Source organism: Nilaparvata lugens, unplaced genomic scaffold (assembly GCF_014356525.2).
Source record: "Nilaparvata lugens isolate BPH unplaced genomic scaffold, ASM1435652v1 scaffold3075, whole genome shotgun sequence".
In the NCBI taxonomy this organism is placed as follows: domain Eukaryota; kingdom Metazoa; phylum Arthropoda; class Insecta; order Hemiptera; family Delphacidae; genus Nilaparvata; species Nilaparvata lugens.
In genome coordinates, this window is record NW_024090381.1 from 11,993 (window position 1) to 35,938 (window position 23,946).

General features: G+C 36.8%; 1 protein-coding gene and 1 non-coding gene across 51 annotated transcripts in view; one reads left to right on the plus strand and one right to left on the minus strand.

Annotated features, from left to right (window-relative positions):
- Positions 1-23,946, plus strand: part of LOC111062145 — a 39,529-nt gene that overhangs the window by 8,655 nt on the left and 6,928 nt on the right. For 15 of the 50 annotated variants that reach the window (XR_005573610.1, XR_005573631.1, XR_005573619.1 and 12 more), the window contains 10 exons: positions 845-1,094; positions 2,513-2,614; positions 4,133-4,260; positions 9,331-9,529; positions 16,190-16,286; positions 17,264-17,391; positions 18,061-18,310; positions 19,740-19,841; positions 21,353-21,480; positions 22,861-23,059. This is a non-coding gene — a transcript (uncharacterized LOC111062145). The other 35 variants (XR_005573626.1, XR_005573625.1, XR_005573614.1 and 32 more) reach the window with 34 other exon arrangements.
- On the minus strand, positions 635-18,330 carry LOC120355583. The gene is made up of 2 exons (XM_039444150.1): positions 17,996-18,330; positions 635-779 (listed from the first exon to the last, which is right to left on the minus strand). The coding sequence occupies exons 1-2, from the start codon at positions 18,295-18,297 to the stop codon at positions 650-652; spliced, it is 432 nt and encodes a 143-aa protein (XP_039300084.1). The 5' UTR covers positions 18,298-18,330; the 3' UTR covers positions 635-649.

Consider the following 23,946-nt stretch of genomic DNA (forward strand, 5'->3'; position numbering starts at 1 on the left):
TTCAAAGATATCTTGAATATATTAGATCTAATAAGCGATCTACATGAGCACTTTACTAGAGAGTGTATTCAAGTTGATACCGGTCAGGCTTTTTATTCGGTTGAGGAGATGTTAACTGGTGAAATTCCATTATAATATTGTTTGAATGCCAGACATTATAGTAATCATCGGTTAAAACATGACATGATAAATTGACGGTAGGTACCACATATACTGACTGTGTAGAAAACATATACTCCCTATGTTACCTATGTATTACCTTGACTTGTTAGCCTATAATGTGTATTATAATTTTGTGTTACTAGTTTCTGTGTTTGTATCAACTATTCATATGACTACTCGTACAGTCCGGGTCCTGTAGCTTTTTGCTTATCGGTGGAGGGCCACTAGACTTCAATACTACCCTTTCAAAAACATCCAACATTTTTGAAAATGTATCTTTTCATAAGCAACAGAAGCTCTTTTTCATCTTTTCAAAAGCAACTTGTTGCATCCGAAAAGATATACAAGGAGCATTTCGGAGTTACGTCCTTTTAGCACAACACAGCCTATCAGCTGACATTCGTTCAACAAGCTCTTTCCATTGTTGGTGATACGTTGCAGCTCTCTCATTCATGAAGAATCTCTGTGTGTAGGGAGCTTCCTCCATCTAGGGATCTAGGGTCTCTAAAGCCTGATGTTTTTGCAACGCCGTAATTATTTCCTTGCCTATATGCCGTTTCAAAGCTATGGGATGCGTACTGTACAACATATATGAATATACTAAAACCCTAAATTCCGTCCTGCATATATAGTATATAGATAAACGTGACGTGTGGTTAATGTGGTAATTTGTTGTTTGCAGGGTTTGTTGGAGGCGAACGACATCCACAACAATGGGATAGCGGGGTTCGGGCGCCAACCCGACAGTGACAGTGGTGCACTGCGAGATCCACCACGGACAGACGGGTGGCTTGTACGGGCTCGGCCAGTTCATCGACAACCGCATCCATTCCCACAGCAACCCCACCGCAACGAGATCTACAACGGCCATCAGGGTGGCGTCTTCATCTTGGGCGAAGGCCGCGGCTTGATCGAGCATAACAATATCTATGGTGAGTGAATTGCAAACATCACTATGTTATGCCTAGTCCTCAGTCGCTGGCCCGCGTTGGTCTTGCCATCTACACTGCAATGTGGCCAGTGCCAATCAAGGCCAGCGTCAAACAATACATGCACAATGGAAACTCGGCTAGAATCGTGACGTCAAAATCCGCCATCTTGAAAGAAAGCCAATCTAGCCAGTGCCGCCCAGAGTGGCAATGATTTAGCCAGTTCTTCTGTCCTATTACATCAGCTGTTCAACTTTGTCGCCTTGACAAAATGTAGCTTGTATCAGAATTCATAAGAGTTTTTCCAATCACTTGATAAATCAAAATTATTCATTATATCACAAATATTTTATTCGATAATTTATCAGATACTCATTTACACAGAAAAATCAGCAAAACAAACGACAAAACAGGCATTGGTCGACTAGTGTGGATGGGTGGTTTGGCCTTCATTGGCCTACCGTTGGGGGCTGGCCTCCGCTCGAGAAAAATTGGAGCGATGGCCAATGAAGGCCAGCGCTGGCAAACTACCCATCGACACACTGGCGGTGGTCATCATTGGGCCAACATGTGGCTGCGGCATAAGGACCTTTATTACTGCCTTGGCGGCTCCACCGGTTTATTACCGCGTGTCAGCGCGTTCTACTGACTGCTACAAGTCACCACCAGGTTTCTAGTGGTCGGTGATATCTGTATTCGCCTCACGTTGGCAGCAGATGATGTCGAATCGATGACATGAATCATTTTGTAGTGGGATAGCACTAGGTGAACTAGAGACTCGACTGCACTGGATATAGAGTGCTGTCTTTGAGTCTTTCAACCCGGCTCACCCTGAGGGTTTGAAGGTTGGGGCCGGCAACGATAAGATAGCCTTGGATGCAGTAGCTAGATTTTAGGAGTTGATAAGTGACGTCGTTCGGCCCCTCGAAATAAACTCCTAATAGCCTCTCTTATTTGGAAAGTCCAGAAGTCCAGAAAGTTGGTTATGTATTATAATTTAAACCATTTATTCATTAATGCTCATGTTTTCCTAGTTTTATCCCAACCTAGTAAATAATAACAGTTTAGTTTGTTGAAACATCAACTTGATAAATAGCCTACTTCTAATGATAAATCTATAATATAATAAAGGAAGGAATCGGCTTATACATGTTGGGGATAGGAAATACACAAACGACGCATCATCACGTCTCAACTACTCAACTGATTAACTTGAAATGTTGCTTATAGATTCTTTATTTACTGAGGATGGTTATAGGCCTCTTTTAAATCGTTCAAAATCTCAGTAGGTAGATTTTGTAAAGTTTTCAGTTGCCAGGGTTCACGGGTTACACCTGCTAATGGACAATTATTTTGCTCTTTAAATATGAGTGCTCTACAGTAAGATTGTAAACTTTAATTATATGTGTCTGTTTTTGCAGTGACTCAATGTGGATTGTGAAGACACAGAAGGGGACGCATTTGGATCTTGAATCATGAATGTTGAATCTTGATGCTCACAGAAAAGCAAGTCAACCAGACAGGTGGGACACACAACTTAAGTTACTAATTCTCAGTTATAATTAAGTATACTTACTAAGTTAATAGCTACTTACGTACAACTTAATAGTTGCTACAGTACCCTTTTCTAGCTATCAAGTTTGTTAGTGGCTCAATTCAGGGCAGTATTTTATCACCAACTCTATGTAATATATCTATTTTGATGATCTGGTAGTATCCGAATCGAAATACTTCTACTACTAATTGAAAAATTGCACTATAGTGTTCGATTTTGATGACACTACAGTCTAAATTTTGAATAATAGTTATTAAAAACTATTACCCACGTTTAGAGCGCTTTCGATTTTCAAATCCATTTTAAACACACATTAATAACTATTATTCGAAAATTGGACTGTAGTGTCGTCAAAAATACGAGTAGATCAAAATTGAATTATCACTAGCAGTTGGTCATGGATAGTGAAATAGATGAGTACTATAGTGAGGTCTATAGAGTAATATAGAATCTTGGCCCACAGATATTCGTAAATTGGGAAACACAACTTTAAAAATATAACATTGAAATATTGAAATATTATTTGCAGGATTGAGACCACAATAGGAGGCATAAAGTCCCTTGATAATTTTGAAAACAGAGACGTTATAGTGAGGTCCACGTTATAATGGCAGTGGAGGAAAGTAGGAGAACAACGTTGCCAATTATCTGCCTTGCCACTGCCTTCTGAAGAGGATAGCTTGGTCAATTTTACCACCAACTTTGGTCAATATCTATAGTTAGTTCCTAAAGGTAGTGGAGAAAAATAGAAGAACAACATTGCCAATAATTATACATAAATATCAGATGTACTGGTATCAGCTATCCTCTTCAAAAGACAGAGAATTGGCAACGTTGTTCTTCTATTTTTCTAGTGGAAAAAGATAGGAGAACAGTAGGGCCGATTCTGTACCTTCTATAGAGGATAGCTGATACCGTTAAGCCTATATCTGATCTGATATCAACTGTTCATTCTTGTTAAAAATAATTAAATTATTAAATAATTAAAATATTTCATTTGGGATTCCATTCCTTCCAGTTAGGCCGCAACTCCACCTCAGCATCTTCATTTCAGTGACCTCCAATCTGTGTTCATGGGCTTTCTTAACTGCCCAGGCCTCCGCTCCGTATGTCAACGCGGGCCGCACGACACGACTGTTTTATAGATTTTGCCCTTAAGTATTTCATTTCTTCTATCACAAAGTATTGCAGTCATTTTCCTCCAATTCATCAATTAATTTACTAGATGTGCTATTTCGTTGGCCTGTTCTCCGTCTGCATCAAAGGTTGAGCCCAGCTAATAAGAGTATAGAAACTCTAACTTGTACTAAACATGATTATTTCAAGTATGCATTGTGATGATCTATGAATTAATTTCTATTATACATTATTCATTATCTCATTTCCATTTTCATATGATGTGTCTGATAATTCGTGAACTGTGATTCCATTCATTCCTCTGTGAATTTATTATATTGTCATCCAATTTATCTATGTTCTGTTACAGGCTCTGAAAATTGATGAAATGGAACAAATTATTTGGACAAGACACTAGAAAAATTCTACTCGGTCGGTTTTGAAATCATACCTCAAGATACTTGCGAGATCTTCGTCTGCACTGCACTAGCATTTCAGGTAATTATCCAACTAGCCTACTATTTTGTATTCATTTCAGTGACAAATATTCATTTGTACCGTAAATGAATAAATGAATAGCCTATCACAACTGAAATAGAGAGCAACCTTTGTTTAGGAGGAAATTAAAAGACTCGAATAGTGCTTTTACAGTGCTACAGAACTTTTCGAATCAAGACAAGTTGAACTCATGATTGCTGTGTTCAGAATTAAATGTATTAATACAACGTTATATGTATGCTACTTTATTGTATATGACAATTGTAAATATTGTGACATACTCAGTTATGCAGAAATAAAGGTTATAATTATTATTAAAAACGTCCGTTCTTTAGACCTCACCGCTCGGTGAGTGGTACATAGATATAGATAGCATAATTAGAGTGCCATAGTAGAGGGCGTCTATGTGACACTGGTAGTCTCTCATACTGTGCCGTTCTTACAATCTCACCCGTCACAACAGTAATATTGACAGTAGTCGACAGTAGAACTTCCGTCAGGAGCTCCACACTAATAAAAAGCCATTCGTATATTTAATACTGTATACTATAATATTATTATATGGGCTATGTGATGATAAAACAGCTGTAATATTTATAATCTGTTATCTCTGTTACTAAGACACATATTTAATGTCGAATAAAGCTCGTGTTGAGTCCAATTCTATTACAATTTATTCGACATTAAAAATAAAATAAATGGGTCCGAAAAGAAAAACGAGTAAACGTCAAGATTTAGTCAGTGAAGGAGAAAACGATTCGCAAAACCAAATGCTTGGAAAAATACTGAAACCAACAGTTTTATCGATTGACCAAGATTCAGATGAAGCACCGAAAACGTGGAGACATTGGAAGGTAACATTTTTAAACTTCTTAAAAAAACAGTTCAATCCCGAAAAAGGATGAATTGAATGTTTTGATCAATTATGTGTCACCGAATATTTTTGAAAGTATTTGCAATTGTATATCATTTGAAGAAGCTATAACAACTCTTGAAGAAAGCTTTATAAAACCTCAAAATGTAGTACATGCACGTTACTGCTTATCTAAAGCAAAACAAACCCATGGAGAATCAATTGATCAATTCTATAATAAACTAAAACGGCTAAGTTTACCATGTAACTTTCAAGCAGTCACGGCTGACGATAACAAAAGTGAATATATCCGAGACGCGTTCATCTCCGGATTAGAATCATCGAAAATCAGACAACATCTTTTCGAAATGAAATCGCTAACTTTGCAAGACGCTATCTCACAAGCACGAATGTTAGAGAATGCTGAAAACATTGCTAAAGAATACGAAACCAGTTCAGAATATGTTAACACAGTCCTAGCAAACGAGAATAAAAATACCGAGAAAACGACTTTAGTCCGTAATTCTTACCAAAAGAGATTCAATGCAGATTTTGTGGCTATAATATCATACTGATAATAGCCAATGCCCAGCAAAAGGACAACCATGCCTAACTTGTAATCGAATAGGCCATTTTTCAAAAGTATGCAGAGCACGAAACGATAAAAAAAACCAATGGTATCTGCCACAGTAATTTCAGCAGCAAATACCAGCACTGACCTCTCAAAATGTCTTGTTCCTATACGTGTTAATGGAATAGATACATTGGCACTATTAGACACTGGGAGCACAGCAAGTTTTATAGATAAGAAACTAGTAGTACAATCGAAGATGAAAACTATGCCATATTCCAATTGATTACATTTGCTTCAAGTGCCTGCAACACTAAAACAACTGAGTGCGCTTTGAGTGAAATATATTTCCAGAACGAAGAATATAATGATTTTCCTTTGTTCGTATTGAACAAATGTTGCGCTAGTGTAATTTTGGGACACGATTTTCTAAAGAACTTTTCATCCATCACTTTTGATTTCGGTGGATCTAAAGCAGCACTACAACTGAATGAAGACAATGACGCAAGAAGGCCTACTTATGAAATTAAAAAGTGTGCTCTAGCCCAAGCTACAGTAGAACCTGTCTCATTGTTTCGTGATCTTCAACCCGACTGTCGGCCTATAATAACTAAATCGAGACGACATTCAGAAGAGGATTACTTGTTATGATGAATGAAGTCAAACGGCTTAAAGATGCTGATATTATAGAAAATAGTCATTCTTCTTGGAGAGCTCAAGCATTTGTTACTTCAAGAGAGAACCAAAAGAAACGTATGGTGATTGACTATTCACAGACCATCAACAAATTCACGAATTTGGATGCCTATCCACTACCACTAATGGAAGAATTAGTCAATAAGGTAGCGCAATATAAAATATTCTCATCTATTGACCTGAATCTGCCTATCACCAGATACCAATCTTGCCTGAGGAAAGGCATTTCACCGCATTTGAAGTTGGACACAAACTGTATCAATTCAAAAGAATTCCGTTCGGAGTCACGAATGGAGTAGCTGCTTTCCAGAAAGTGATTGATCAAATCATAGAACAAGAAAATTTGACATCATGTTATGCCTATTTAGATGATATTATTGTATGCGGAAGGACCCAAGAAGAACATGATGAAAATTTAGAAAATTTCTGGAGAGCAACAGAAAAATATGGCCTCACGTTAATGAAGAGAAGTGTAAAATATCTATGGAGAATTTAACCTTTCTGGGATTCGAAATTGGTCAGGGTATGATTAAGCCCGATCCAGATCGATTGAAACCACTCCTTGACTTACCAGCTCCAAAAAATCAGAAAGAATTGAAGCGTGTCCTTGGAATGCTTGCACACTACTCCAAATGGATAAAAGAATTTTCAAAAAAGATCCATCCACTTGTGCATAATACACTTCCCGTTGAATGAAGAATGCAGAAATATATTTGAATCATTAAAGAAAGAAATAGGATCTGCAGTTCTAGTGCACATTGATGAAAAAGTCCCGTTCACTTTGGAAACTGATGCCTCAGATTACGCTATTGGAGCAGTATTAACACAGAATGAGAGACCAGTGGCGTTTTTCTCAAGAACTCTTTCCACATCTGAAACTAGGCACTCTGCAGTGGAAAAAGAAGCTTATGCCATTGTGGAATCAATCAGGAAATGGCGACATTACTTACTTGGACGAGAATTTACACTTATAACAGACCAGAAATCATTCTCATTCATGTTTAGTAATAAACAAACCAGCAAGATTAAGAATGACAAAATCCAACGATGGCGCCTTGAATTGTCAGAATATAAGTTCAATATAATTTATAGAGTTGGAAAAGAGAATATACCAGCAGATACACTATCAAGAGTCTGTGCCACTGTTGGATGCCATACAGATATAAAGAAACTGATAAAATTTCATGAGGACCTGTGTCATCCAGGTTACTCGACTCCATCATTGGACCAAAACAAAGAACTTACCATATTCAATAGATGATGTAAAAGAAGTATGTTCCAAATGTATTACATGTTCTGAAATGAAACCACGCTATGCCAAAGGAACTGGCCGCCTTATCAAAGCAACTCGACCATTTGAACGTCTTAATATGGATTTCAAAGGCCCACTACAATCAAGTTCAAGGACAAGTATATTTTAGTTCTTATAGACGAATATTCCAGATTCCCATTTGCCTTCCCCTGTCCTGACATGACTACTAATACAGTAATAAAACACCTTACATCACTATCTCTCTTTTTGGTGTACCGTCTTACATACATTCCGATAGAGGAACATCGTTTATGTCATCAGCTTTGAAAAATTTCCTACTATCAAAAGGAATTGCCAGCAGCAGAACATCGCCCTATAATCCACCCGTAATGGGCAAGTCGAACGGTACAATGGAGTTATATGGAAAAGTGTGATGCTAGCCCTAAAATCGAGAGGTTTGAACAACAGTCACTGGGAACAAGTTCTCCCCGATGCCCTTAACTCTATTCGTTCCCTATTATGCACAAGCACCAACTGCACACCACATGAGCGGATGTTTTTACATGCAAGAAACTCAAGTAATGGAAAACCATTACCACCTGGCTATTGACACCTGGACCAGTATGTTGAAGAAGATGACAAAAAACTCAAAACAAGATCGCAAGTTGAAAAAGTTGAATTAATCGAGAGTAACCCTGAATGCGTTTGTTCGCCACAACGACGGCAGAGAATCGACAGTCTCACTTCGCCAGCTCGCCCCATACCCCACGAGTGCCGATTGATATTGAGGGGGAAGATTGTGATGATAAAACAGCTGTAATATTTATAATCTGTTATCTCTGTTACTAAACACATATTTAATGTCGAATAAAGCTCGTGTTGAGTCCAATTCATTACAGGCTGGAACATACTATCACCGTTGTATGTGTTTCGTATGACAAAAGTGTGTGAAGGAATGTCTAAAACTTGGGAATTCCAGTCGCGATGCAAATCATTCATTCATTCACTATTATAATTTTACCACACTTGATTGTTTCTTTTCAGCCATTGGTGATAAGATGCTAAAAACAACCATGCCGTTGGCGGTATTCGAACCCACAACCAGCACAACGCAGCCATAGCGCTGCTTTAGGCCGATTGTATTTTTAATTATTTAAAAACTATTCAAACAATAGATACCAAATCCTCAAAAGTGCTAATAAAACCAGCCTTGATTATAGTCTTGCACAGGGTACAGTCCTGTTTCCGATTCTCTTCTAATCTACATAATGATCTTCCCAAGTTAGAATTAAAAAATGGAGTGTCAATCGCTTTTGCGATGACACTTGATTGTTATTCAAGGGAGCCAATTGGAGGATACTAAGAAGCAGCAGAATCCGGGCTCAAAATAGTGAAATCCTGGTTCTACTTCTTCCTCACCCCCTGTTTCTCTTCCCGATATTTTCAATGCATGTTAGTTAACATACACTAAGTTGCATGTTATCCCTTTATGATTTTCTTGCATTATTGTTAGTCATTGACACTCAGCATCTGTGCTCAGGTTTTTTCAAACTTGCAGGGACTTGGTTTAATATATCTATATTATTATCCTATTTGATGGAATTTCATTTTTCATTTTATATTGTATTTTAGTTTTTTATAATCATTGTTATTGTATTCATGTTTTTGGGAAAAATGAAGATTTGATTTGATTTGCAGTCGTCGCCGCCGCACCACGATCAATCGGCGGCATCCCCATCTAGTGGTGGTGGATCTACATGCAAGGAGCATGCGCACTACCACTGCATGTGGATGCTGGATGAGTTGGGCAACCTCGGCCGCTCCAGTACCAACTGCCCGACCAGGTGTTGCTAACCATATTCGGCTACTTGCTGTCGGTTTCAGGGCATCAGCTCTGGTAAGTAGCAAATTAACAATAATTATCTGTGCTTTTATTGAATTATAATGTCGCATCCACACTATCGCCCAAGTGCGTACTAATGACGACGACCGCGAGAGTGTGGATGGGTGGTTTGCCAGTGCTGTGGCCTTGGTTGGCCTACGCTGGGCTGCCGACGCTGGCCGACGTTGGGCAATATGTAGCTACAACAGCTGAAACCATACAGGCTATACCTTACTATCATTCTCTAACTTATTGACTTGGACTCTTCAGGTATTATGTGTGTAGGTGTTGTGATCGAATTCCCATCTAGCTGTTAACCCTGTTGTCAATATTTGAAGTAGCACAAGTCTTCGGGGTGATTTACAGCATTTAATTTGGATTTTCGTGTAGTAATAATTATTCATTAATTAGCATTTGAATAAATGCAATTTGTCATTAATTCCCACCAGCTGTATATACCGTACTCATGGATGAATAAATAATATATAGCCTATCTATAGAATCTATCTATGTGAAGGCCATCTCAACCCCGTAGCGTAGCTTGTAATACTTTTTGAAAAACGTAGCCGACATATTTCCTAATGTTAGCCAATCTGTCCATTTGAATCTGGCATGGCATAATAATAATATTCGTATGGTTTTATTGGTGGGGAGTTCCTGACGGAAGTTTCTCCTCGCCTGAATATATATCATTCAAGCCGTCAATGGGCTTCACGACTGTCATACTTCAGCCGTGACCGACAGTTTACGTGCCCTCCAATTTAACTTGAGGAGATAGAACAGCTACGTCTTCCTAAACTTATTTCAATAGGCATTTTACGAGGTGTTTCCTAAGCGACGGCTCTACGATTCTACCCGAGCGACATTGTAGGCTAGTCTATAAGTCGGCAGGTCAGGATTGGTTGGTTGCTCCGTTTGGGTTGCTGCTAGTGAGGTCCACGTTATAATTGCACTAGAAACAAAGAAAACAGCGTTGCCAGAGGATAGCTGCAGTTACTGCTATAGGCCTATCTCATGTCATATTAACAACTGTTCATTCTTGTTAAAATAATCAATTATGTTTTATTCGTCAAGGAATTACACATTCCAATGATTAAACAATAGGTGATAAATTTGATTATTCATTTATTTTTCTAAACACTATAATCATATAAAATTATGACGATGGAGGAAGAACTAGGCAGAGCCTGTACCATTTCTCTTCCAAATTTTGATAGAAAGTTGATGTTTTCCAAAGAAATAATGAGATTAAATATTTTGTTCATCAATTATATTATTCTATATTGTTAAAACACGATCTGGCGACGTTGAGGAGCTAGAGAAGGATAGAGAAGGGATCTGCTTTGTCGAATGATAGACACGGTTGGCAATACCAATTTAATTAATAATACTCCATTATAACGTGGACCTCATGTATGTAAATTGTTATGTATTTTTTATTTCTGCACTTTTTTGTAATTGATTGAAATCCAGGTTATATGCTTCTTTTATAAAATGTCTATATGTTGTTCAAAAGGCATTTTTCGGATTTGTTTCAATAATTGACCGCAGTGTCTTTATATTATCTGTTTCAGTTGGGGCAAACTGAGCCGCTTCGGCGAGCGGCCAATAATTTCAACATTGTTTCAATTCCAAGTTGATTGTTTTCAATAATATAGTCTACTGTTACAGAGAGACTATGCCTTTTGAAAATATAACGGTTACCTGATAAGTACCTTAATTTGTGTATGAAATATGATTGATATCCAACTATTTAATAAATTTCTCATTTGAAAGATTCAATAATGATATTATTTCGATTATTTACTTGCTCACCAAGTGCAGTTTTCTCGGTGAAAGCTTAAACCGAATTGGATCAGCTGGTGTGTTTAATATCAATTAAACTTAACATGGATTTAATTCATATTAAGCCGACATTTGGTTCAAACTGGTTCTGTGAAAACGGCTTTTAAATCGTTAGAATTATTCAAGTAATTAGTATGGTGATTATATCATAGAAAAAAGATATCATAAGAAGATAACCCTATGGTATAGATTGTTTATGTTTCATTGTGCGTTTTAAAACAGTAAAGAAAAAAGTATCTCAGGTTTGGCTGAAATTGCACCATAGATGAAGCTTTATCTGAGAAATGTCTGAGCCAAATCTGGCACCCCCAGCTACTATACAGGGTGAGTTTGCAGCTTCAAACGTAAAATTTGCAAATTTTCAAACGGTGAGGAATTTTGCAAATCGGATTCCAGATTCATGTTCCTCTCATCAAAGAGCATAAGGTCACGAAGTTAGAGCGATTTTGATTTTTCACAAAAAAATTAGATAACCATGGATTTTATGAAAAATGCGAATGTGCCAGATTCGTTTGATATTCGAACTATGGAAAGAGGTTGACTCAATAGTGATAGATAAATGTCTTTTATTTTCATTTTATAACATTACAAATGATGTGGGCGAAGTTGAGGCAATAAGAGCACCCCTCTTCCACTTGACCCACAAGTATGGGTCTGTTTGTGTAAATGGCAGAAGATAAGAAAAGATTCATTGAACAATTGACAAATTTACTTGATAGAATACTTGACAATTATATAGTCTAAAATAAGAACTTAGTCAAAAATAACAGATTAACAAATAACAACTCTAAAGTCATTTTTCACCAAGTTACCAAGAGGGATTATTAACTATGGAATGAGAAATAAATCAATAAAAATGCTTACTTTCTTAATCAGATTCAGTATAGTTTTTAGTATAAAAGATTTTTTTTCAAAGAGCAAAGAATAAAGAGTTAACCTGATTTCAAAAACTCAGTCCAAGTAACTGAAGATCAGTAGTAAATTATACAAGAAAATTTACAATAATCAAAAATATAATAGCTGTAAATTCTGCTCAAAATAAGATCTAGTTGCACGAAATTTGTTTAATAACTGATTAAATTATTAGATTTTTCTGTATTAGCTGTTATGCTACTATAGCGGTGACTGAGGACTCTATAGATTTGTTTCTTCAAGTATTTCAGAAGAAGTTGCTGTTGTGGGCTGTACAGCTCGCTTTCCTGATAGATTTTCCTTTGAGAATCTGATCTGTTTCATTTTCATGATGGCCTATGGGCTATGTGAGATAATGGGATGATGTTCCAGTAATTTAACCATAACCATTGAACGGTTCATCAGAGCCTTATTTTGTAGCAAACGTTGTTGTATAATATAACATTTTTCTTATCATCATATACCGTAGTTGAAAATTTTGTCACTGCAATTAATGAAATCAAACTGAGAGATTTAATGCTTCAAAAAAAAAAGCAGGACCGCATCTCTAGTAGAATTTTCCCTAGTTTTTATATCTCTAACTTTTGTTAGCTTCATAGTAGCTTTGTACGCATGAGGACCTTTTTTGTATAATATCAAATTGACTGTTGAATAACAAGTTTTAATTACTAACTAAAGTCAAGAGTAAAGAGCTATTTTATAGCTTCAAAGAAAAATTTGAATCATATTCTCAATGTATTCCTTAGCAATGTTACCTCAATAACTTACTTTTGAAAGACTTCTTGTTGAATATTTAAAAAATATTTCAAGCCAGAACAAGTGAATAACTTTTCTCCATTTATTTCGATTTTCAATTAATAATTATATACCGTAGTTAGTAGGTATAGCATAAAGTTTACTTTAGTTCTGTTCATAGATAGCATACACATTTTGAATTTGCCGGTTGATAACCCAGTTTGAATTTGCCGGTGAGCCATCTTGATAATGATGTTTCAAAACCTTTTGAAGAATGAAGAGTAAATCTTTTTATGAATCATTTTTTCAAACGTAATCAAGACATCAATCTATGATTATAAAATTCCTTATCTATAAACGGTGTACACACGTACGTTTGCCTCGGGTGAGCATACGTGTATGGGCTTGCATTCGCACGTGTGGACACTGTTCGCTGAGGCATGTGGGCGAACCGGAACCCTGTCGGTATTTTGGCGTGCTCAAAGGCGCCTCAGGCGAGCATTGAAGTACGTGTGGACGCGATTTTGCCATACGGTGAGGCAAAACGTAAACATTGAAGGCGTCATAACCTAATTCCAATGAATTAGGTTGATGAATGACAAATCAAATTGTGATCCAATAACTAATTGTAAATTGTAGGATTTTTGTGATTTTGTAGGATATATGGATTGTCAAATATTTAAATAGAAACATGCATGGAGTATATAATTTGTATCATGATTAACAAATTCAGAACTGCATAATTTAAGTGAAAAAAGCTTCTCTACAGGGTTCCTACAAGAAAGTATAGCTCAAATATTATTTTACTGTGACTATCAAATCATCTTGTGTTTGTTTCATGTTATCAATCAGAGTTGTTAATTAAAGTTGTAATCTTCAATATGATATTATACGTTTTAGATAGCTAGGCTATCTATAGAGAGATTTGTTCAAACTTTGAACTAGTATTCCCTTAAAGGTAAATCTTGAAGCTAATCTTTTGGAGAATCTTGTTTTGTCATGTGTATGAGCAGAGTTAGTTTAAAATGGGCAGCAATTTAGTATTTGATTCAATTTATGGCTAGTTTCCTTAAAGAAGACTGTCAATTTTGTGAGACAGTGTTAAGTGCTTTGATTAGATCATCAAAACTTCTGGAATTATTGTAGAAATTTTCTTTTTTTGAGATTCAGAATAGATATTGGAAACCAACAAATGAATCGCCTAATGCCAAGAATCTCAAAGTTAGAGCCAATCGTTCTTGTGGAGTTATTGCTTCCCTCATGATGATATCATTTGTTTAGATAACTAGTTGAATTAGATTCAGTATATTAACAAGATAATGTTTTGACATCCTAATAAAGTTTGAATTGTTAATCTCATGTCATGTAGCAATTTATTCCCTTACTTCAACCTACAATCGTTCAACCCACCAACATCGTTTGTCAAGTTTTATTTTTGATTTTATTATATAAGTCATTGAAATAAAATGATACTGCTGCAATTTGTGATAACTATCTTCAATGATGGAATGACGCCATTGTTGTCATGTTGTGGAAAATCTACATCTATCATGGCTTCGTGTCGTCTGCAAATCAGATAGCTTTTTGAATGCCGAGGCAAACGTGGATCGCGTCCACAAGGACGTACAGTGAATGTTGAGGCATGTGTACATACGATTGTTCGCGCGAATCTGTACGGACGTGTGTACAAGGCTATAAAAAACCAATTGAGAACCATTGAATGTCGATATATTTTCCAAATGCATCAATCAAAAGTACATATATATATTTCCAACTTTTCAATGAATAATGGTATAAATCAACTAGAAAATATATTTGAAACTTTTAAAATAATTATTTGAATATCATATTCTAATTTGATAATAGATATACTTAATTATTTTCTATTATTTTTTGCGGTGTGTAGTGGTACGGCTGGCTACCTGCTGTTCAAGCTAATCAGCTGTTTGATGTTCATAATTTTATCAACTATGAATTGCGTTAATAGTGCTTCCAATAAACAGGATAATTTGATACATCAGAGAAATAATTCAAATATTCTATTTGAACTTATCAATTGTCAATACTTAATTATTTTTTCATTATTATTTTGCGGTGTGTAGTGGTACAGCTGGTTACCAAAATCCGTCTCCATCGAGGTCAGTTACGTTGCAAGCACGCGTTGCATTTTTACCTCCTGTGTTCTTCTGAAACCCTGGTATTGGTTTTTGATTTTCCTATCTCTCCAATGTTAAATTTTTGGTTCAAGTGATACAGAATGACGTCAGGGTGATACAGAGATACAGAACGGCGTCCATCTTTGATTTGATACAGATATTATCATCTCTACAGAGGATGAAATCCATAAATAAATATTATTTGAATAATTCTCTATTATATCAGTGTTTAATGATATTTAGATAGTTTTTAATATTGGTTTCAATTGACCTACAGATTTTTTGGTTATTTTTTTTTTTTGACTGAAAATTGTACTCAACTCAAAATGAATTGAGGTTATGAAAATATTAACCATCGATAACCAATTTTTGGAATTTTTAGTCTGAATCTAAATTTAAAAGAGGAATAGGACAGTTTTTATCTCATCTCTCCGATCATTTTGATTTAAATTATATGTGGAAATAATTAAAGAATGAAACTGTTAATTTGGTAAACAGATACAGGAATTTGGAGGTTAGCCTATTTATATTTAGCATATTTTCCTAGTTTTATCCCAACCTAGCAAATAATAACAGTTTAGCTTGTTAGAACGACAACTTGGTAAGTACCGGTAAACCTAATGATAAATCTATAATGTAATAATGGAAAGAATCGGCTTGTACACGTAGGGGATAGGATATTTTTCAATGACGCATCATCCCCAGGAGACGTCTCCACCGTTCAGCTGCTTTTGTGATAATGCATATTATAATTTGAATGAATTTATGATTGATTATTTAAATTTTTATTGAAAGTGGTCACTGTTTTATTTGCCATTCGAATAGTTGTTCTGTAATTATGTGTATTGAATACAATGAATGAAACAGAAGGTATTGGAGGTATCTCCAATAGGTCGAGTTTGTGAAGTTTTCAGTTAGTCCCTAGCAAAGCACGGGTTACCTGCTGTTGGTAATATTTTGTTTTTTTATTTGACCACTCTACAGTAAGATTGTACACAATAATAATATCGTGGGTCTGTTTTTGCAGTTGCTTGGTATGGATTGTAAGACACAGAAGAAGACGCATTTAGATGTTTTTGGATCTTGAATCTTGATGCTCACAGAAAAGCAAGTCAACCAGACAGGTGAGTCACACAACATTAGTATACTTTTACTCAAGTAGGCCTATACTTACTTAGTTACTTACAACTTAATAGTTGCTACAATACTCTTTTCTGGCTATCAAGTTTGTCAGTGGCTCAATTCAGGGCAGTATTCCACCACCAATTCAATTCAATACTAGCAGATAACCCGTGCACCGCAATGGGCTAATTAAAAATTTAACAGACTTAAAACTTGACCTACCTTAATCTTGGAGAATAAGCTAATAGGCTAATATTCTTTTATATTAAAAGAATTAATATAACCATCCACGGTGAATAATTAATAATCTATATGCAAATTGTCAAGTTAATCAGTCCAGTAGTTGAGGCGTAATGCTTGATACTTGTAGATATCCCACTAGTAGCGCGACAGCGCCGTGGTCGTCCCTGCGGAACACACCGTCATCATAGAATTCGTGCAGGCTATAGTAAGGCTTTTGTTGTAAGTGTCTCTTCTGGAGGTCCTTGAAGGTGCCTATGCTTTTGATATTTTTTATTTCTTCTTCTGGGAGATGGTTGTAAATCCTGCTGCATCTGGTTGTAAATCTGGGCCCCTCTTGCGCCAGTCCAGTTCTCACTGTCAGTATATGGGTGTCATTATGTCGTCTTGTGTTGTATCCATGTATATGTTGGTTCCGTTGGAAATAATCCGGTCTTCTTTCAACCATCAGAGCTGATTCAAAGACACGGGAGTGTTAGTATTCCAGTCTCAAAAATAAAGTTTTGCAATGTGCCAGGTAGTTCTCATTGTTTATAATTCTAACGATCCTTTTCTGTAGGTGAAGAAGCATGATTTTTTCAAGTATGCATTGTGATGATCTATGAATTTCTATTATGCATTATTCATTATCTCATTTCTATTTTCATATGATGCGTCTGATAATTGGTGAACTGTGATTCCATTCATTCATCTGTGAATTTCTTATTTTTTCATCTAATTTATCTATGTTCTATTACAGGCTCTGAAAATTGATGAAATGGAACAAATTATTTGGACAAGACACTAGAAAAATTCTACTCGGTCGGTTTTGAAATCATACCTCAAGAAACTTGCGGGATCTTCGTCTGCACTGCACTAGCATTTTAGGTAACTATCCGAATAGCCTACTATTTTGTATTCATTTCAGTGACAAATATTCATTTGTACCGTAAATGAATAAATGAATATCACAACTGAAATAGAGAGCAAACCTTTGTTTAGGAGGAAATTAAAAGACTCGAATAGTGCTTTTACAGTGCTACAGAACTTTTCGAATCAAGACAAGTTGAACTCATGATTGCTGTGTTCAGAAATAAAAGTATTAATTCAACATCATATCTATGCTACTTTATTGTATATAACAATTGTAAATATATGATTGTTATGGTGACTTACTCAGTTATGTACATGCAGAAATTAAGCATATTTTTAATAACACAGTGTTATGATGTGGCAATTTAATATCTGGGTAGAATGGATCCCTGCAAGCCATTTTTTAAAAATATACAGCAATTTGACTCTTCACTGTTTATTAATGCTGCAGGCTCTTACTTTTCAAAGATATCTTGAATATATTAGATCTAATAAGCGATCTACATGAGCACTTTACTAGAGAGTGTATTCAAGTTGATACCGGTCAGGCTTTTTATTTTAGGGAGCTTCCTCCATCTAGGGATCTAGGGTCTCTAAAGCCTGATGTTTTTGCATATATGTCCTGCATATATAGTATATAGATAAACGTGACGTGTGGTTAATGTGGTAATTTGTTGTTTGCAGGGTTTGTTGGAGGCGAACGACATCCACAACAATGGGATAGCGGGGTTCGGGCGCCAACCCGACAGTGACAGTGGTGCACTGCGAGATCCACCACGGACAGACGGGTGGCTTGTACGGGCTCGGCCAGTTCATCGACAACCGCATCCATTCCCACAGCAACCCCACCGCAACGAGATCTACAACGGCCATCAGGGTGGCGTCTTCATCTTGGGCGAAGGCCGCGGCTTGATCGAGCATAACAATATCTATGGTGAGTGAATTGCAAACATCACTATGTTATGCCTAGTCCTCAGTCGCTGGCCCGCGTTGGTCTTGCCATCTACACTGCAATGTGGCCAGTGCCCAATCAAGGCCAGCGTCAAACAATACATGCACAATGGAAACTCGGCTAGAATCGTGACGTCAAAATCCGCCATCTTGAAAGAAAGCCAATCTAGCCAGTGCCGCCCAGAGTGGCAATGATTTAGCCAGTTCTTCTGTCCTATTACATCAGCTGTTCAACTTTGTCGCCTTGACAAAATGTAGCTTGTATCAGAATTTATAAGAGTTTTTCCAATCACTTGATAAATCAAAATTATTCATTATATCACAAATATTTTATTCGATAATTTATTAGATACTCATTTACACAGAAAAATCAGCAAAACAAACGACAAAACAGGCATTGGTTGACTGGTGTGGATGGGTGGTTTGGCCTTCATTCGCCTACGGTGGGGGGCTGGCCTCCGCTCGAGAAAAATTGGAGCGATGGCCAATGAAGGCCAGCGCTGGCAAACTACCCATCGACACACTGGCGGTGGTCATCATTGGGCCAACATGTGGCTGCGGCATAAGGACCCTTATTACTGCCTTGGCGGCTCCACCGGTTTATTACCGCGTGTCAGCGCGTTCTACTGACTGCTACAAGTCACCACCAGGTTTCTAGTGGTCGGTGATATCTGTATTCGCCTCACTTGTTTGTGCTGTCCACGTTGGCAGCAGATGATGTCGAATCGATGACATGAATCATTTTGTAGTGGGATAGCACTAGGTGAACTAGAGACTCGACTGCACTGGATATAGAGTGCTGTCTTTGAGTCTTTCAACCCGGCTCACCCTGAGGGTTGAAGGTTGGGGCCGGCAACGATAAGATAGCCTTGGATGCAGTAGCTAGATTTTAGGAGTTGATAAGTGACGTCGTTCGGCCCCTCGAAATAAACTCCTAATAGCCGCCTCTCTTATTTGGAAAGTCCAGAAAGTTGGTTATGTATTATAATTTAAACCATTTATTCATTAATGCTCATGTTTTCCTAGTTTTATCCCAACCTAGCAAATAATAACAGTTTAGTTTGTTGAAACATCAACTTGATAAATAGCCTACTTCTAATGATAAATCTATAATATAATAAAGGAAGGAATCGGCTTATACATGTTGGGGATAGGAAATACACAAACGACGCATCATCACGTCTCAACTACTCAACTGATTAACTTGAAATGTTGCTTATAGATTCTTTATTTACTGAGGATGGTTATAGGCCTTTTTCAAATCGTTCAAGATCTTAGTAGGTAGATTTTGTAAAGTTTTCAGTTGCCAGGGTTCACGGGTTACACCTGCTAATGGACAATTATTTGCTCTTTAAATATGAGTGCTCTACAGTAAGATTGTAAACTTTAATTATATGTGTCTGTTTTTGCAGTGACTCAATGTGGATTGTGAAGACACAGAAGGGGACGCATTTGGATCTTGAATCATGAATGTTGAATCTTGATGCTCACAGAAAAGGAAGTCAACCAGACAGGTGGGACACACAACTTAAGTTACTTATTCTCAGTTATAATTAAGTATACTTACTTCTTACTAAGTTAATAGCTACTTACGTACAACTTAATAGTTGCTACAGTACCCTTTTCTGGCTATCAAGTTTGTTAGTGGCTCAATTCAGGGCAGTATTTTATCACCAACTCTATGTAATATATCTATTTTGATGATCTGGTAGTATCCGAATCGAAATACTTCTACTACTAATTGAAAAATTGCACTATAGTGTTCGATTTTGATGACACTACAGTCTAAATTTTGAATAATAGTTATTAAAAACTATTACCCACGTTTAGAGCGCTTTCGATTTTCAAATCCATTTTTAACACACATTAATAACTATTATTCAAAAATTGGACTGTAGTGTCGTCAAAAATACGAGTAGATCAAAATTGAATTATCAACTAGCAGTTGGTCATGGATAGTGAAATAGATGAGTACTATAGTGAGGTCTATAGAGTAATATAGAATCTTGGCCCACAGATATTCGTAAATTGGGAAACACAACTTTAAAAATATAACATTGAAATATTGAAATATTATTTGCAGGATTGAGACCACAATAGGAGGCATAAAGTCCCTTGATAATTTTGAAAACAGAGACGTTATAGTGAGGTCCACGTTATAATGGCAGTGGAGGAAAGTAGGAGAACAACGTTGCCAATTATCTGCCTTGCCACTGCCTTCTGAAGAGGATAGCTTGGTCAATTTTACCACCAACTTTGGTCAATATCTATTGTTAGTTCCTAAAGGTAGTGGAGAAAAATAGAAGAACAACATTGCCAATAATTATACATAAATATCAGATGTACTGGTATCAGCTATCCTCTTCAAAAGACAGAGAATTGGCAACGTTGTTCTTCTATTTTTCTAGTGGAGAAAGATAGGAGAACAGTAGGGCCGATTCTGTACCTTCTATAGAGGATAGCTGATACCGTTAAGCCTATATCTGATCTGATATCAACTGTTCATTCTTGTTAAAAATAATTAATTATATTTCATTTGGGATTCCATCCCTTCCAGTTAGGCCGCAACTCCACCTCAGCATCTTCATTTCAGTGACCTCCAGTCTGTGTTCATGGGCTTTCTTAACTGCCCAGGCCTCCGCTCCGTATGTCAACGCGGGCCGCACGACACGACTGTTTTATAGATTTTGCCCTTAAGTTTTTCATTCCTTCTATCACAAAGTATTGCAGTCATTTTCCTCCAATTCATCAATTAATTTACTAGATGTGCTATTTCGTTGGCCTGTTCTCCGTCTGCATCAAAGGTTGAGCCCAGCTAATAAGAGTATAGAAACTCTAACTTGTACTAAACATGATTATTTCAAGTATGCATTGTGATGATCTATGAATTAATTTCTATTATACATTATTCATTATCTCATTTCCATTTTCATATGATGTGTCTGATAATTCGTGAACTGTGATTCCATTCATTCATCTGTGAATTTATTATATTGTCATCCAATTTATCTATGTTCTGTTACAGGCTCTGGAAATTGATGAAATGGAACAAATTATTTGGACAAGACACTAGAAAAATTCTACTCGGTCGGTTTTGAAATCATACCTCAAGATACTTGCGAGATCTTCGTCTGCACTGCACTAGCATTTCAGGTAATTATCCAACTAGCCTACTATTTTGTATTCATTTCAGTGACAAATATTCATTTGTACCGTAAATGAATAAATGAATAGCCTATCACAACTGAAATAGAGAGCAAACCTTTGTTTAGGAGGAAATTAAAAGACTCGAATAGTGCTTTTACAGTGCTACAGAACTTTTCGAATCAAGACAAGTTGAACTCATGATTGCTGTGTTCAGAAATAAATGTATTAATACAACGTTATATGTATGCTACTTTATTGTATATGACAATTGTAAATATTGGTGACATACTCAGTTATGCAGAAATAAAGGTTATAATTATTATTAAATACGTCCGTTCTTTAGACCTCACCGCTCGGTGAGTGGTACCATAGATATAGATAGCATAATTAGAAGTGCCATAGTAGAGGGCGTCTATGTGACGCTGGTAGTCTCTCATACTGTGCCGTTCTTACAATCTCACCCGTCCAAAACAGTAATAATTGACAGTAGTCGACAGTAGAACTTCCGTCAGGAACTCCACACTAATAAAAAGCCATTCGTATATTTAATACTGTATACTATAATATTATTATATGGGCTGGAATATACTACCACCGTTTGTATGTGTTTCGTATGACAAAAGTGTGTGAAGGAATGTCTAAAACTTGGGAATTCCAGTCGCGATGCAAATCATTCATTCATTCACTATTATAATTTTTACCACACTTGATTGTTTCTTTTCAGCCATTGGTGATAAGATGCTAAAACAACCATGCCATTGGCGGTATTCGAACCCACAACCAGCACAACGCAGCCATAGCAGCTGCTTTAGGCCGGATTGTATTTTTAATTATTTAAAAACTATTTAAACAATAGATACCAAATCCTCAAAATTGATAATAAAACCAGCCTTGATTATAGTCTTGCACAGGGAACAGTCCTGTCTCCGATTCTCTTCCTAATCTACATGAATGATCTTCCCAAGTTAGAATTAAAAAATGGAGTGTCAATCGCTTTTGCCGATGACACTTGATTGTTATTCAAGGGAGCCAATTGGGAGGATACTAAGAAAGCAGCAGAATCCGGGCTCAAAATAGTGAAATCCTGGTTCTACTTCTTCCTCACCCCCTGTTTCTCTTCCCGATATTTTCAATGCATGTTAGTTAACATAACTAAGTTGCATGTTATCCCTTTATGATTTTCTTGCATTATTGTTAGTCATTGAACACTCAGCATCTGTGCTCAGGTTTTTTCAAACCTTGCAGGGACTTGGTTTAATATATCTATATTATTTATCCTATTTGATGGAATTTCATTTTTCATTTTATATTGTATTTTAGTTTTTTATAATCATTGTTATTGTAATTATGTTTTTGGGAAAAATGAAGATTTGATTTGATTTGCAGTCGTCGCCGCCGCACCACGATCACTCGGCGGCATCCACATCTAGTGGTGGTGGATCTACATGCAAGGAGCATGCGCACTACCACTGGATGTGGATGCTGGATGAGTTGGGCAACCTCGGCCGCTCCAGTACCAACTGCCCGACCAGGTGTTGCTAACCATATTCGGCTACTTGCTGTCGGTTTCAGGGCATCAGCTCTGGTAAGTAGCAAATTAACAATAATTATCTGTGGTTTTATTGAATTATAATGTCGCATCCACACTATCGCCCAAGTGCGTACTAATGACGACGACCGCGAGAGTGTGGATGGGTGGTTTGCCAGTGCTGGCCTTGGTTGGCCTACGCTGGGCTGGCCGACGCTGGCCGACGTTGGGCCAATATGTAGCTACAACAGCTGAAACCATACAGGCTATACCTTACTATCATTCTCTAACTTATTGACTTGGACTCTTCAGGTATTATGTGTGTAGGTGTTGTGATCGAATTCCCATCTAGCTGTTAACCCTGTTGTCAATATTTGCAGTAGCACAAGTCTTCGGGGTGATTTACAGCATTTAATTTGGATTACTGTTTAGTAATAATCATTCATTATTTAGCATTTGAATAAATGCAATTTCTCATGAATTTTCATCTGTAGACTGGCTGGCCGCTATGGCTTCGAATAAAATGAGCGCTGCTATCCAGAGATTGTCAGTTTGGTGTAAGCGTGAGCATACCTGACGCTGACTAGCAATTAGGGTTCGATTCCCGGGCTGGCAAATAATTTCTAGATAGTAGCTCTCATCGAATTTCCATCCAGCTGTTAACCCTGTTGTCAATATGTGCAGTAGCACAAGTATTCGGGGTGATTTACAGCATTTAATTTGGATTTTCGTTTAGTAATAACTATTCATTAATTAGCATTTGAATAAATGCAATTTGTCATTAATTCCCATCCAGCTGTATATACCGTACTCATGGATGAATATAATAATATATAGCCTATCTATAGATATCTATCTATGTGAAGGCCATCTCACACCGCCGTAGCGTAGCTTGTAATACGTTTTTGAAAAACGTAGCCGACATATTTCCTAATGTTAGCCAA

What these genes read in the sequence shown, in the direction of transcription:
- LOC120355583 (XM_039444150.1), bottom strand. Translation starts at nt 18,297, where the DNA reads ATGCTCGATCAAGCCGCGGCCTTCGCCCAAGATGAAGACGCCACCCTG. An exon ending in ATATACTATATATGCAGGAC is followed by an intron (nt 780 to 17,995) that starts ATATATGCAAAA and finishes TATATGCAGGAC; the next exon opens with GGAATTTAGGGTTTTAGTAT.